This window comes from Macrosteles quadrilineatus, unplaced genomic scaffold (genome assembly GCF_028750875.1).
Source record: "Macrosteles quadrilineatus isolate MER2022 unplaced genomic scaffold, UCM_ALF_1.0 Scaffold_9__3_contigs__length_116548681, whole genome shotgun sequence".
Lineage (NCBI taxonomy): Eukaryota > Metazoa > Arthropoda > Insecta > Hemiptera > Cicadellidae > Macrosteles > Macrosteles quadrilineatus.
Window position 1 is genome coordinate 15,217,158 of NW_026542602.1, and position 14,681 is coordinate 15,231,838.

General features: G+C 34.6%; 1 protein-coding gene across 1 annotated transcript in view; it reads right to left on the bottom strand.

The window, feature by feature from the left end:
- Window positions 1–2,907: 2,907 nt before the first annotated feature.
- Window positions 2,908–14,681, bottom strand: part of LOC129002122 (D-aspartate oxidase-like) — a 32,959-nt gene continuing 21,185 nt past the window's right edge. The window contains exons 5-7 of the mRNA XM_054429701.1: window positions 12,270–12,426; window positions 11,129–11,398; window positions 2,908–8,154 (exon numbers count right to left, since the gene is read on the bottom strand). Coding sequence (XP_054285676.1) covers window positions 8,044–8,154; window positions 11,129–11,398; window positions 12,270–12,426 — 538 coding nt within the window. The 3' untranslated portion in view covers window positions 2,908–8,043. The remainder of the gene's footprint in view (window positions 8,155–11,128; window positions 11,399–12,269; window positions 12,427–14,681) is intronic.

A 14,681-nucleotide genomic window follows, 5' to 3' on the forward strand; every position in this document is an offset into this window, starting at 1 on the left:
TGTACGAAGAGGACGCCAGAATCATCGGGAAATATCGGATGAAGGAGACCGAGTATAACATAACGAGGTCTTTCGTTATTGATGGTGACAGTGACTCGTCTGACGATTTCGTTCTTCCGGTTTATTTTAACAACGGTGTGTTTGGTTTCTGGCAGTGCCGTTACGATTATGATCCATTTATCAACATCGGAGTTCTGCATTACACAATGAGGAAGGAAGAGGAAGAGGTAAAGAGAGCTATTCAAGAAGCAGAAAGTTGGCTTGAGCAGTTGAGAATGGACTTTCCACCGAGAATAAGCGGAGAGTGTTAGCAGCAAGGTTCAACTCACTGACAGGTGTTTTGGCAGGTTTGGCGAGTCCCATTATCATTCATCTGAGAATCTGACTTGAATATTAAAATAAATGTTATTATCTTGAGTTACTGACAATACTACAAGTGAACTAACTTATAACACATAGGAATTGTAATTTACAATACAGATGCTTGTTTTCTATCAATAAACATGATAAAAAATGTAATTTAAATTTGTTAAGGAAATTCAAAAATATGTGACCCTATCTCCTTCAATAACCTCTTTTATTATTCTTAAAACTTTTACGTAATCTTTTGTGAGGAAGTGATTTAAACCACTGACAGTTGAAATAAACTGGAAATTATTCTTCTAATTTTGAGCTTAAGAAAGTGTTTGTTGCTAAGATTAGAGGTTAGCGTCTCAAACTCATGTGCCAGAGATTTTGAGGTTTGCATCGCTTGCGGATGAGTGATTCACACATGTGAAAATAAAATAACACGCACCAATTATGATAACCATTTCACATATTTTTCTGCGATATATACACAGGATGAAGCTCGTTGGTCCTACAGTGATGAGATAAATATTTCTCCCACTAAACCAACCCCAAAGAATAACTTTCATACCCCTGCCGCAGCAAACCTAATGCCTGTCTAAGCATGTTTGTCTGATTGGATTTTTACTAAAATCTAACCATAAAGAAGTCATATTTATTCCCTTTATAAAAAAATTATTTTTAATCTCCCATGTTATTCTTATGGAGAAAAAAAAAACTGTTGTAGTTTGATTTTTATGGATAGGTTTTGATTGAATTTTGCAAATTTCTTTATTTCATACTAAGCTACAAACATTTTAATTAAAAAACACACCGTATTTATAAATTATTATTAAGTACTCATGCAAATTAATGTTATTTATATAGGAAACAAATGGGACAATTTTAAGGAAATACTAGTTAACCGCCCGTGCTCCGCCACGGGAATATTGTCAACAATAAGAGACATAATAATATAAACAAATACTGTTTATCTTTGTATTTTTTTAGGGGCTGCTTATTTTTTACACGAAATAGAACTGATAATTGGCCTGTATAAACTATTTATGTTAATCAAACCCATTTATTAGTTTAGCCAAATGTTAGAGGTTATTAACGGTCCAATCCGATGGTAAAAGTAGTCCCGAATCTTAAAATTATATAAAGTACCAAAATGATGTTGATTCATCTAAGTGAGAGTTAGAACTCGCCATTGCAATAAATGTATTATTCAAATATTTGTTGATAAGGAGCTAATTTTACCTTCACATTATGACAACATAAGGAGAATATATTTGTGTCTCTGTTAGTCTGTTCTGATTCGAAATTCATAGATTTGCAGTTGTGACAAATCTAATTAAACGATCCCAATACAAAAGAATTGGTGTTTTTATGTAGTGACTTCCAGAGCACATTTAACTGCAATTTACTTCTTTAGTTCGATGGTTCTCCACGTGTCTTTTTCGTTCTGGCTTTCTCTTTACGCAGAGTTAGTGACTTTTTACCTTTTCTTTTTATTTTTGTTGTTTTCACACCCAGGGAATTATGACAAAGTTTTATAACGCTGTAATGACCCGAGTCAACATCTATATATTTAATACGCAGTTGTAACACTGTTTTCTCAGTAATTACTGGACCGATCCACAACTACCCTGTGTACTCGAAAAAAATGTTTGGGTATAGTTCACTGATAAATTGTAGTTTTACGTATCCAGAGTACTCGCCATCTTGAAAGGGAAATTTTGGTACTGCTAAACGTCTAACTTGAGTAAGATTCATCACCTACCATAAAATGTTTTTACGTTTCCCACTCATTAGCAATTATCTGTACAACTTGCAAGCGGATTTCCCTATGATTGTTTGGTGGCCGTAGAGAATAAATTATATTGATCGAAACAATAAGTTTTAGTCCCCTACTATGTGTATTATTTTACAATCCATACTCAAACTTAAACTCATCAATTATCACTTTCCTTCAGATCACTTTGCAGGATAACTAACACATTATTCGAAAATAAAAAATTCATTCCAAAACATAGGCTACAAATAATGTTCAAAATCAAATACATTTATAAATAACACATTGTGGTATAAAAGGTTAACAAATAAACTTTTCCTTGTACAAAATCGGGTGTTTTTTACAGGAACACCTAGATTAATAACTACTTGAAAGTGAGGTTATAAAAATAATAACACATATCTGACAAACATTAAACAGCTGACGAATAATTTTATAAACTGTGTATTATTTTCTTCAATAAGAATTGTATTGACTCAACCTTTGAAGGGCTGTAAGTCTTAACCCTTAGAGAAAACGTGAATTCTAATGAAGTTCGGCAAATCTATGCAGTATCCCCTTTAATTTGACACATAGATCTTGTGGATCGGTCCAGTAATTACTGAGCAAACAGTGTTACAACTGCGTATTAAATATATAGATTTCAGTGGAAATCCAACCAGACAAATGGAAATTCGCTTAGTCTGCAGGTTAGTTGCGGGTATTTGATTTTAAGAACTGCTCCATCACCAGATACAGCCATCACAGTAATCAAATCATAGGTAAGCCAAATTGAGAGCCAATAACTTTCAAACTGTTTATTATTTAATCAGCCTAACAATATACAAATCAGTGGGTGGCCAGGTGACAGTATTGCTGTGGAAGAACCAAATGTACGATAAACTAGTCGACTATTTACAGTGGTCCCTCTACTCTACGCTGGTAGGGCATACACAAACATTTGGTGTTACTAACAATATCAAGCTACAAGGTGCTTAAGTAAACGAGCTACAGTCATGGGCACACTGGGGTCAACTACACTTTTTTAAGTATATAAACAAAAACTGGACAGATAAACCCTAACATAAGTAACTTTAAAAAGCAAGTTCCCCATGTAGCAAAACAAAGTTTATGAAAAAAATTAATAACTCTGGTATACTTATAGTAGGATACGACACATTGGAAAATACATACTAATACATTTATTTACATACTTCAAGTTTTTCAAACTATTAAAAACCGTGTTTTGTTGAAATATTTTTAAAAATGTCATAAAAAAAGAGTAAAACATGAATTAAAATGAATACACAAACTAATTCAGGAAAAAGAAAGTATGATAAAAAACAGTAAAATATCAACAAATTGTATAGAAGTTCAGATTTTGTTTACAATTTTGTACAGCTGAGTTTACAGACATTTACGGTATAATTAAGGCAGTATCGCCTGATTCAAGTTTTCAGCATAGATCACAATATTTAGGGGGTTTGAGGGGAATTCCCACACTACTTTTTAGCGAATTTTCCATATAGGGAATAAGCTATTACTTTAGTATTCATGGTAAGACCTGGACCCGGGACCGATTTACTTTTTCGTTTTGAAGTCCCTAGAGGCCAAAAACACTGTTCAAATTCATGTATGTATATATATGTGTGTGTCCGTTAGCACGATAACTCAAGCAAAAATTATCTGATTTTGATTAAATTTGGTATAAACGAGTTCGCAAATCAGCATGATCGGATATTATGGCAACGGGGGTTTATGGGGCAAAAATTGGGTTTTCCCCTTTTTGACCCTAAAAACATAAGATTTTGCAATTTATTTCCAAACTATTTTGTAGAGCTTAAAAAACCAAACAATTTAATTTTCTGAAGCGTTATTATGTGCCTAATAGTTACAGAAAAATTTGTAAATTAAAAATTCCCATGTTATTCTTATGGAGAATAAGTAAACGGTTGTAATTTGCTTATTTATGAATATATTTTGATCAATTTTAGAAAATGTATTTATTGCATACTAAACTATTAACATTTTACACAAAAAAATCACTTTTTTACCCTCCCTGTTGCAGCAAACCTAAGTACACGTTAAAACCATGCTATCTAAATAGGGAATAAATTTGATTTTTTTAAGGAGATATTTTTGAGTAAATCCGATCAGTCAAATGTAAATTCGCTTGGTTTGCTGCGGCGGGGGTATTTTGTATTTAATGTATATTGCTTAGTTACATATAAATCAGTAATCAGCCATTGAGCTATTATTTTAAAGGTAAGGGTCAAGTGGAGGGGATAGATTTCTTACCCTAAAACCGTCTAAATATTGTGAACGATGTATAACAGACTGCGCATCCAAGTAACTTAATGGATTATGTATATTGAATGATTCTCCTGTTCAAACAATGAATGTCCGACTATATAGTTAGCATGTTTAATTTGTGTTAATAATAGTGTTTAAGATGTTACTCTTAATACTGTACTAGGCCTGGTGGAATAAATCCACCGGGATTAGTTTATCTCATTGATGAATTTTACGAGAAGTTGTTTTCACTGAGAATGCCCAAATAACTTGAGTAACTAAAACCTAACTTTTCCACTGAGTAACTAACCTAACCAATCTTCTTGGTACAAATACTATTAGCCACCATATTTGCAATAGGCTATTAACACAAAATGATTTTGTATGAAAACAACAGCCTAAATATTAAGGGTGCTCAACCTCATTTTTTATCTGGGTTAATTAAATTTTTGGATGAACTTTAGACAAGTGAAAAGAATGGAAAATTGTGGTTTAAATAATTTATTATTCATATCTCAATATATTGAAATGCATGCAGAATAAAAATTATTACAAAACATTATTCGATTTATACTGGTCTAATGAATTTCTAAATTAGTTTTGAAAATTGTTTAAAAAAAGATAACATAGTTACATAAATTCTTTCGCTGAATACCCTTAACAAGGGGAAATGTCTTGTTAGCTCTTATGGGAGTGTAGGTGCTCCTCCGAGACTTATTGATACACGAATAATTTGAGAAAATATATGTTTAGCAGTTTTCTTGCATCTTTTAGGAATACTTGATATCATTTTCCATGTTTTCATTGCTTAAATAATGGGTAATTTATTACAAATGTTAGCCCATTGGAAAAGGTCATTAACACTAGCAGTATTCGCTGGCTTATGTTCTCACCTATGTATGCTTGAAAAGAGATACATTGATTACTAGCAAGACTTCTATTCTTGACAACTGGGAAGGAAAGTTAACTTAGTTTAATTTAACATAGACTAATACCAATGAATACAAAACTTATAAGAAGCTCAATGCCTTTGTAAAAAATTCAGTCTGGGAATATTTTAATTTTGGATAGTTCCCGTGGCGGCCGCTAGGTAGACTTTCGCGAGCGCACGGCCAAGTCTATTGCTGAGCGAGACTGAGCGAGTAGCAGCCGTGCAAAGCTCATTTCGGCAAAATTCCAGTCTGACTATTCTCCGTAAGCATTTTGCTTCTTAAAGGATTTGTATTCATTGCTAATACATACATTTTTTCTTAACACCACAGAACAATTAACTGTACAACAAAAAATATTCGGCTATCAACATCACAACTATTTGTCTAAAAAGAATGGTGTTCAACCAAATCAAAATTTATAAATAACAACTGTAAAACTCTATCTACAGATTTCACTGATGATTTATTTGCATCTATTGATGAGGAACTGTATTACTTTGTTAAAAAACCAAGTATAAAAAATAGGTGACAAAAAAGATTGTCTGAGCTTCTAAATAAATTACCAACTCACACAACATATTCAACAAAAACATGTTCTCAGCAACTATTTTAAATATTACTATACAGATAAGAAAACTTCAAAAGAATATCAAGTCATTAAAAATATACAAGAAGTACTCCAAAGTCCCGGGTATAGAATTATAATCTACAACAAGGCTTTCTTTAAAATACAACATAATGAGCAATAGATTTCAAACTCAAAAAAATATTTTGGTTAAAGCATTGCCTTAGTGTACAGCAGGGGTCTCCAAACTACGGCCATAGTTTGGAGGCTTTTGTATGCATTGGCATAGTGATATGATCGTAGCCGTAGCTGAACCAAGATGACACCCATTCCCCCTGTGCCAGGTGGCCAATATAAACTGTCTCTATCTTTAACAATATTTTATTGCTTATTGTTTGAAAAATTAAAATGCTTGATGCTAGTTGTTGTGGTAGCAATTTCATTTGGAAAAATCAATTACTTTTTTGTAGTGGTTGTTTTGCACATTTTATATTAGTGATGATGGATATCTCACTACAGGTAATAACTTTTGAGAATTATCTGTTATATATTTTTAGAATTATTTTACTAAGCTTTCAGATTTTTTTATAAACCAATAGGAAAATAACAAGTCAAAATTAAACCAACCCGAAAAGGAAGTTTTGCACTTAAACCCCCTTTTCAGATTGCAAGAGATTAAACTTTTTCTTTGTCAAAGTGCTCAAAATGTTGATTTTGCAAGTATAATTTTGCAAACTTTGGAGCACACTTCTTGTATATTTTTAATGACTTGATATTCTTTTGGAGATTTTGATCTGTTTGGTAAAATATGAATATAGTTGCTGCGAACATGTTGTGTAAGAGGGCCCAACTTCCCCCTTGGGGGTTAAGGAAACCCCACAGTCATCGTGGCCCGGCTGAAGATATTAAAAACTGGCCCTTATGTGAACAAGTTTGGAGACCTCTAGTGTACTGAATCAATGGTTGAAACTAACAATAAATTGAACGGTGAGTTTAATTAGTATCTGATTAATTTTATATATAAACAAAATCTCATACAATTAATTTAATCTTTGTGTAAACTGAAGTTACATTCTGGTTGACGGAAGCTAAGAAAACACTCCCACTATTTTATTCCAAATGGGATACATTGTTTACATCAATCTGTAAATTTGTTGTAACAAGAAAAGGACTCAAACAGACCTGTGGGAATCAACAAAGGGAAAGACAGACAGAATTTAAGATAAAGATAGTTTTTGATTCCAAGGCGGCAAAAGTATATTTTTTATTATAAAGATGAGTTAATATGACATAAAATCAAGATGCACAACCATCGCATGCAGATGTTATAATAACAGTTAAATAATCACACAACTTACTTCCATGTGTAACTGTAGACTAAGCAAAAAGGGCACAAAAATTTGAATGAATTTAAAACAGTGCTTAAAGAAAAAAAAACAACAATTAAACAACACCATTCTGTTTTACAAACTAGGCTATATTAAAAATAAAATTAAAAATCCAAGTTTATTTGACCAATTATTGTAAAATAAAACAGCAATATAGAATGATGTTTACAGACCTGAAATCGACCAAACTTATGAGCAAAACTGTTTTTATTAGGCTTGCAACAAAGTAAAAGAATAAAATTGTAACTAAATATAAATTATAAGACATTTCATCATAGTTGTACACCAAAAAACTCATGGTAGTTGCATAGATTATTGTATTCTTGCCCACTTTATTTTTTATCGCAACATTAAACAATTAATTTTCTAAGAATGATATTTTTTAATTGGAAGGATTTTTTTGGAGGTATCAAAATAGTTAATCCTGTTACGACCCACTGTAATGCCAGCAATGTTAGTGTAACGTTTGTTGGTTATACCAGAGTATAATCGAACAACCAAAACACGGTATGTTAGTTACATCCAACCCAAATAAATGTTTATAAATATAATAATATACTCAAAAGCTTCCATATCACTACCGTGGGTTGAACAGGTAGTAGCAAAATTGTAACCTACAAGAAACCTTTCATTACTGTTTTCACCAGAATTTAAAAAAATCAAAATTTCAAATTGACAAAACAGCTAGGTTAGTGTTGAACCATGAACATGATGAAAAGGCAAGTTCTGACCGATTGGTACACTGGCAGCTGACACAGGGATTCAGAGTTTGCAGTTTCCCATGAGAGTGTGTTGCAGCAAGTGCACAGCATACTTGGCAGTACCAGGCGCTGCTGTGACACCATAGCCTCCGTGACCGTAGTTGTGGATCACCTGAACAGTAAGTTGGTGTAGAGTATGTCCTTTCTATAAGTATACTCTGGTAAGAGTTAGTATGACACATTCATATACAGTAGTACTTAGTTCACCCGACCTCCAGTTCTTAACAACCATATTTCTACAGTCTCTGCTCGGCAGGTATGTAAAAGAAAACCAATATTGAGAAAACATTTATCAGGTTTAGTTTGGACCTAATAGTGTACTATTTAGATACATTTTTAATGAATAAACGTCCATCAATAAAAAAATCATATTGTGATAATTTAAAGCCAAGGAATAATCTATCCAAAAGAGAATAGACTAACCATATTATGTCAGTTTTAAGGAAAGGCTCAAGCGAGGATTGTGTTTTTAGAATGAAGGGATTGCAGCTGGCTAATTTAGAGGCTAGGACATACTACACCAAGAAAACTACAGGCCCGCTTTTATAAACGGGCAGACTGGGCACACGCCCAGGGGCGCCGGTGGTTGAGGGGCGCCTGGCGGGTGCCGTACAACTACTGCCCGCCCGCTCTAAGAAAAAAGGGGGCCGCTGATTTTCGGTTTGCCCAGGGCTCCACTGACCCTTAACGCGGCCCAGAGAAAACAAGCCATATTTCGTCTAATGGGGGACTGTGCCAAGTGTGGAAACAACTGTTTGCTGCCTTGGCTGTTACCACCGATGAAGTGTTGCCACCTTTCAAAAGTTTATTTACAAGATAAACCAAACACATAAAGCTAATAAAGATCACAAGCTTTAGACAGAAACAATAAGCCGCATACCTATCATGGTCTTAATAATAATAATAAACTAAGTTCGCACAAGGTTGTTAGTGAGTGATGTTTAAGTCGCTCCTCTGTTCCTTGGATTAGTGAGGAGATCATTGGTATAATGGCTCGGCGGGACTCAGTACACCATAGAGCCAAAAGGACTAGGGATCAGGGGCTCATGGTCTACAATCGCCAGCTTAGAAATAAAGTAAAACAACATTTACGTAATGCTCGATTCCATTATTTTTATAGATTGTTTTCTGAAGGATCCTCTGCTGTTTGCTGGCGTAATCTAAAACGTTTTGGATTTAGAAAGTAGGTTAACATTGTTCCCATCTCAGTTCTGTTGAACAATTTGAATAGTTATTTTTCCTACAGTTACCTAACAATGTACATGTTCTCTCACTGATTTGGGAAAGCAAAGTGGCCAATTCGCTCATCAGTGAGACAATGTTAACATTGTCTCACTCTAATTACTTTGTCTCACTCCAGATTTTCAACGTGAAGGCACAAAATAGTGAGCGCGTAACATGCAGGCAACGCCGTATGCGCGCGAAATACGTTGGCAGCACTGGCTGTAAATCAGCTGGTCAGCTGTTGTACTGTTGTATTTGTCACTTCACATTAAATGTTATATTAAAAGTTCACTTCTGTGTAAAAATAGGTTATGTTTCTTCACCAATTTATTTGTTTTATGGTAACTGTAAGAAAAGTATAATGTGCAACTCGAGTTCAAAGTACAATTGCCTCACTCGAGAAACCATTCCTCACTCGCCTACGGCTCGTGAGTAAGGATTTCTCTCGAGTGAGTCAATTGCTCACTTTTCTCACTAGTTGCACAAATAACTATTTTCATCAGTTTCATCACAGGCAAATGGTACAATAGTTCAGAACCATTTAACTGTTAAAATAACGTCACTTCCAAAATTCCATCACTCAATTCATCTTCAAGCCAATATTGCAAATAGATGTTTTGAAAGCTATAAGGCTGTTAACGTCTGACGCCACTGGTTCTGACAGAATCCCAATTTCTTTAGTTAAACGTATCTTGTTTGCTCTAATCCCAACATTAACTTTCATAATTAATACTTCAATGAGATCAGCTATTTTCCAAGAAAAGTGGACGTCTGCGCTTGTTCCTTGAATAAAATTAAAATCTCATCCCACAAGGGAATAAGCATCTTCCACAAGACAGACCAATTAACATTCTTCCCGCTCTTTCTAAAGCATTAGAAAGAGTCAATCACTCCCATGTTTCTCACTTCTTTGCACAAAATATCATATCCTTAATAGCTTTCAATCAGGTGTTCATCAATCTTATAGCAGTGAAACAGAAATTCTTCATGTAACTGATGACATATGATTTGCTATGCATCGTAGCCAATGTACTATCATAACATTATTTGACTTCAGTATAGCCTTCGATACTTAGCTATAGCCTTATTGCAATTATTATGTAATAACTTAGAAAGGCTATACATTCCTGTGTATGTTCATTTCATCCGACTACGAAATTAGAATGAGAATAGAATCAGAAGAAAAAAAGTTTCAGTGATTATAAAACCGTTAGTAATATTTTAAAAATCAAAATTATTTAGCCAATATCGTGTGTTTTGTTAGAAAAAGTATTAAAAATCAACAGTACCTAATTAAAGCTGAGGATGATTTTAGAATAGCTTGGTTTTTAATGGATTAGAAATTACTACCCTGGAAAGTTTAGAATTGTAATGTAAAACTCTTACGCACAAAACCATTTATTCTATGAATAAACAGGAGCAAAGTTGGTTTCTTAATTCTCTTTGTCAAGAGTAGACTCAGTATTCAATTGTCCTTCAATATTCTGACATAATAAGTAGTTTGATGCACCGCAGGCGGAAACTAAACTAGTCTGCAGTGACATTAATCCCTTCCCTCTGTCTGGGGCTTAAGTTACTACTTCCTAGGTAATTTTTGTTAACTTCATTGTGTTTTGTACCATTCCAAATGCTTGGTAATAGAGAATAAATTCGAAAATAATAGCCTTATTTTATCTTGATCAAATGTATTAGAAAAAACCTAACATTTCCAGTATACCCAACTCCCTTCAGGCCCCATACCTGTTGAGTTAACGATAGAATACTGTATACTGGAATGCTAGTTCCATCTTATAACATGCATGAGAGGGTTACAAATTATTATTATTGTCATTTTGTTAATCCAAGTAAGTTTCTGTACGTACCGTCAAGTTGCCTACCCTCTCTGCCTGGACCCGCACTGTGTCCCGGTGCGGTCGCAGGCCAGTCCAGGTGCCAAGGGTGGTCGCGGTGGCCAGACTGGGCACCAAGGCCAGGCAGCGCTCCCGTATGGCTGCCGCGTCGTGGCCACACGCCTCCGTGTGGTGACTGTCGTAGTGACGGGATCCTCCCAATGTTACTACACCTCCACTCCCCGGGATGATGTACGTGTCATAGTCAGCATAGTAGAAGTGTTTGACCCATGGAGCGTGAACCTGTAAAAATGAGAAAAGTGTTACAAGTTGTTTACTAACTTTGTTAATTACCTGTTTTGTATGTTAGGTAATAAACAATTTTAAAGGTTTAAAACCAATTTTTGTCTAAATGATTTCACAATATGCAATGTTATTGTATAAAAAGTATATGTTATGTCTCTTAAGAGGAACAATGCCAAAGAAATTAAATATATGCATGACTAATAAATATACTCACTGTGTGTTTTGGTGTCACAAAAACTTGCGTGATCGGACTATATTACTGAAGAGGGTTACTCCTCATCCCAGAAGTATGGAGAAAACGCATAATCCTAAGAAGGATGAGGTTCAACAGGATAGCGCAACTGTTTGCACCGCCAATGTTGTGGTGGGATTTTTGCAACGCAAGTTTTGGAGCTGAGTAATCTCACATTTCGGGGATGTTGGGTGGCCTGATCTAAGAGTAGGTGATTTATTTTGTGGGGCTTATTAAAGTCACGAGTGTACACAAACAAGCCTCACACATTGAATGAACTAAAAGAGGCCATAACTCAAGAGGTGCCATCCTGACTCCTGAAATGTTAAGTGAGGTGTTTGACAGTTTTTGTGCAAGACTGGAAGAGTGCTTAATCATTGAGGAACACCATTTGAAGGACGTAAAACTTAAAACGTTGGATTTTGTTGCTCATACGTAAGTTTTCGTTAATGGCAATCAATACAAGTCTGTCATAACCAATGAAATATATTGCATCACCGTTAATCTTTGAGTTAGGCGTAATTTGAATTAGATCCGTTTTATTTGCCACACCCTGTATTAGTGCATAGGTAATATAATTTGAGATAATGATAAAAGATTAAGATTCCAACCAAGGCAAGAGCTGGTCACATTTACCTTGATAACTTGGCCTCTGATGGGTACAAGCTTATGGTCTCCAAGCAACAGTTTGGATCCGAGACCAGAGCAGTTCAACACAACATCATATTGGCTCTGTAACTGGGCCAGACTGTCTACATGTTGTCTCACAACAGACACACCACGACTCTGAGCCCTGCAACATCAGTATACACTTGCTAAATAACAGCTATAAAATAATATATAAAACAATAATAAATAGTCCAGTCAATAAAGGTATTGTAGAGGACATGGAGAGGGGGAAATTGTTTTTCTGCGGGAATGTGTTCGGGGTAGTTAGAAGATAAAAATACCAAAAGTCCCCGCCCCTGGCCCTGCTGCTTCAGCGGGGGGAGGGGGGGAAAGACCCCATTTTTTAGTTTTTTACTTCTACACTGAAAACCGTGCGTCGTACGGAAAAAATGTAAATTATAAAAAGAAAGATGATGAAATTCTCTACAAGAATGGTTATATACATTTCTTATGTATATGCATTAGTTTTAAAGATATTCTCAAAATAATATAAAAAATATTCTCTAAATTGATTTTTCAGACGTTTTTTTCCAAATAAATTCATATAATCGATTAGCCTGCTGTTGTTTTACATTAGTAAGGATAGAAAACAGGTTTTGGAGCACTAACCTATATAATATATCCATCGTATATGTTGTGTTAAAAATAGTTTTTATAAATTTATTTAAGTTATGTATTTTTGTCATGGTAACAAGTAATTTTGGCATAATTATTACACTAAAAATGAAAAGGATTATGTTTGCAGCTACATTTATCCAGGATTATTTATAACAATTACCGAAACCAAGACTTTTAATACTATTGTTCATGATCTGACTCACTTGGGACGAGAGGGTCCCTGAAACCATTGACTAAGGAAATAAAAGTTGTTTCCCTTGTCTGTGCTGAAACTCAAGACATCATGTCAATAGCATCTGGGGTTGTAAGAGATGAATCCGTTAACTGTTACAATGCTCTATTACGTGGTCAGTAAGTAATTAATCAAATGTTAATCATTTTCAGACAACAAGTTCTCACAGGAAAATATGGCTCTCCCTTTGTCCTCTGTTGGTTCAACCATCGATATTGCAATGATTAAAACGTAGCAAAACCTTTAATTCTGTTTCAATGGATTTGTATATGTTAAAAAAGCTATCAAGATTTAAAGGATTGTTAATGATTTGAACTTGCTCCATTTCCCTTTATTTAATGAGAGTGGTATGAGAAAGACCAAAAAGGTTGCACTGTTCAATTCTATGGCAATTCAGAAAACAGCACGAAGATGGCAGACAAAGAAAGACGCTACAGATTGAAAAAGTCAGTAGCAGTGGCGGTCCCAGCATTTAATTTCGGGGGGGGGGGGGATAACCACCGGAGGATCCAACCCCCTCCCCCCCCTGAAAAAATGTGGAAGTTAAAGCATAATTATTACATAGTTACATTATTATATGTATTTGAGCTCTAATCCCTTACCCAAGTTTTTTTGCAAATGTACTAAAGATTATAACAGTGCCACATGTGCAATTTGTGCATGCAAGAAAATGTCCAATTGTACCCCGTTATGCCAGAACTGCTAAGGGAACTTTTTACATGGAATGCCCATTCTGATGAATGAGGAAGATAAAGAATATATAGGCCTACACCGCATTATTACTTCCATAGCCAATATTGAGTCTAATCAACAAGAATTGAATGATGGAAATGTCCTAGATGGTGGTTCTCAGTTCCAGATGGCACCTGTTTTTGGGACAGAAGTTGGACCCTCTCGTCCCAAGTGAGTTAGATCATGAACAATAGTATTAAAAGTCTTGGTTTCGGTAATTGTTATAAATAAACCTGGACAAATGTAGCTGCAAACATAATCCTTTTCATTTTTAGTGTAATAATTATGCCAAAATTACTTGTTTCCATGACAAAAATACATAACTTATGTACCAAATTTTACATTTACCTTTTATTTTAAATCATTACATACATTATTTAATTTTGTAACTACTGTGATTAGTTCAGGAAAATTATTAATACACATTATTAAGACTGCTTTATTTTTAACACAAACTATTGAATAAAACACTTAAACCTAATAGAGCACAAAAGAATCACGACAAAAGAAATCTGTTATGGAGAGGGGAAAACTTGCCCAGAACGTGAACCCTAGAAATGAAATACCCATTTTGTATACTTTTTTTTATAAATTAATTCAACAATAAAGAATAAATCAGCTTTAAGATTTTGTCAAGAATGTAGAGAAGTTGTTTAAAGTGTTTAAAACAAATAACTAATGCTAAGTATTACCTCCAAATGAGGGCTGCATTTGTCGCACGTCCGTCTTCGTCGGGAGTCTACCAGCAAAAGCGATCGAGCAGCCTCGACGGCCACCGAGTTTGTTTAAACCCGAAA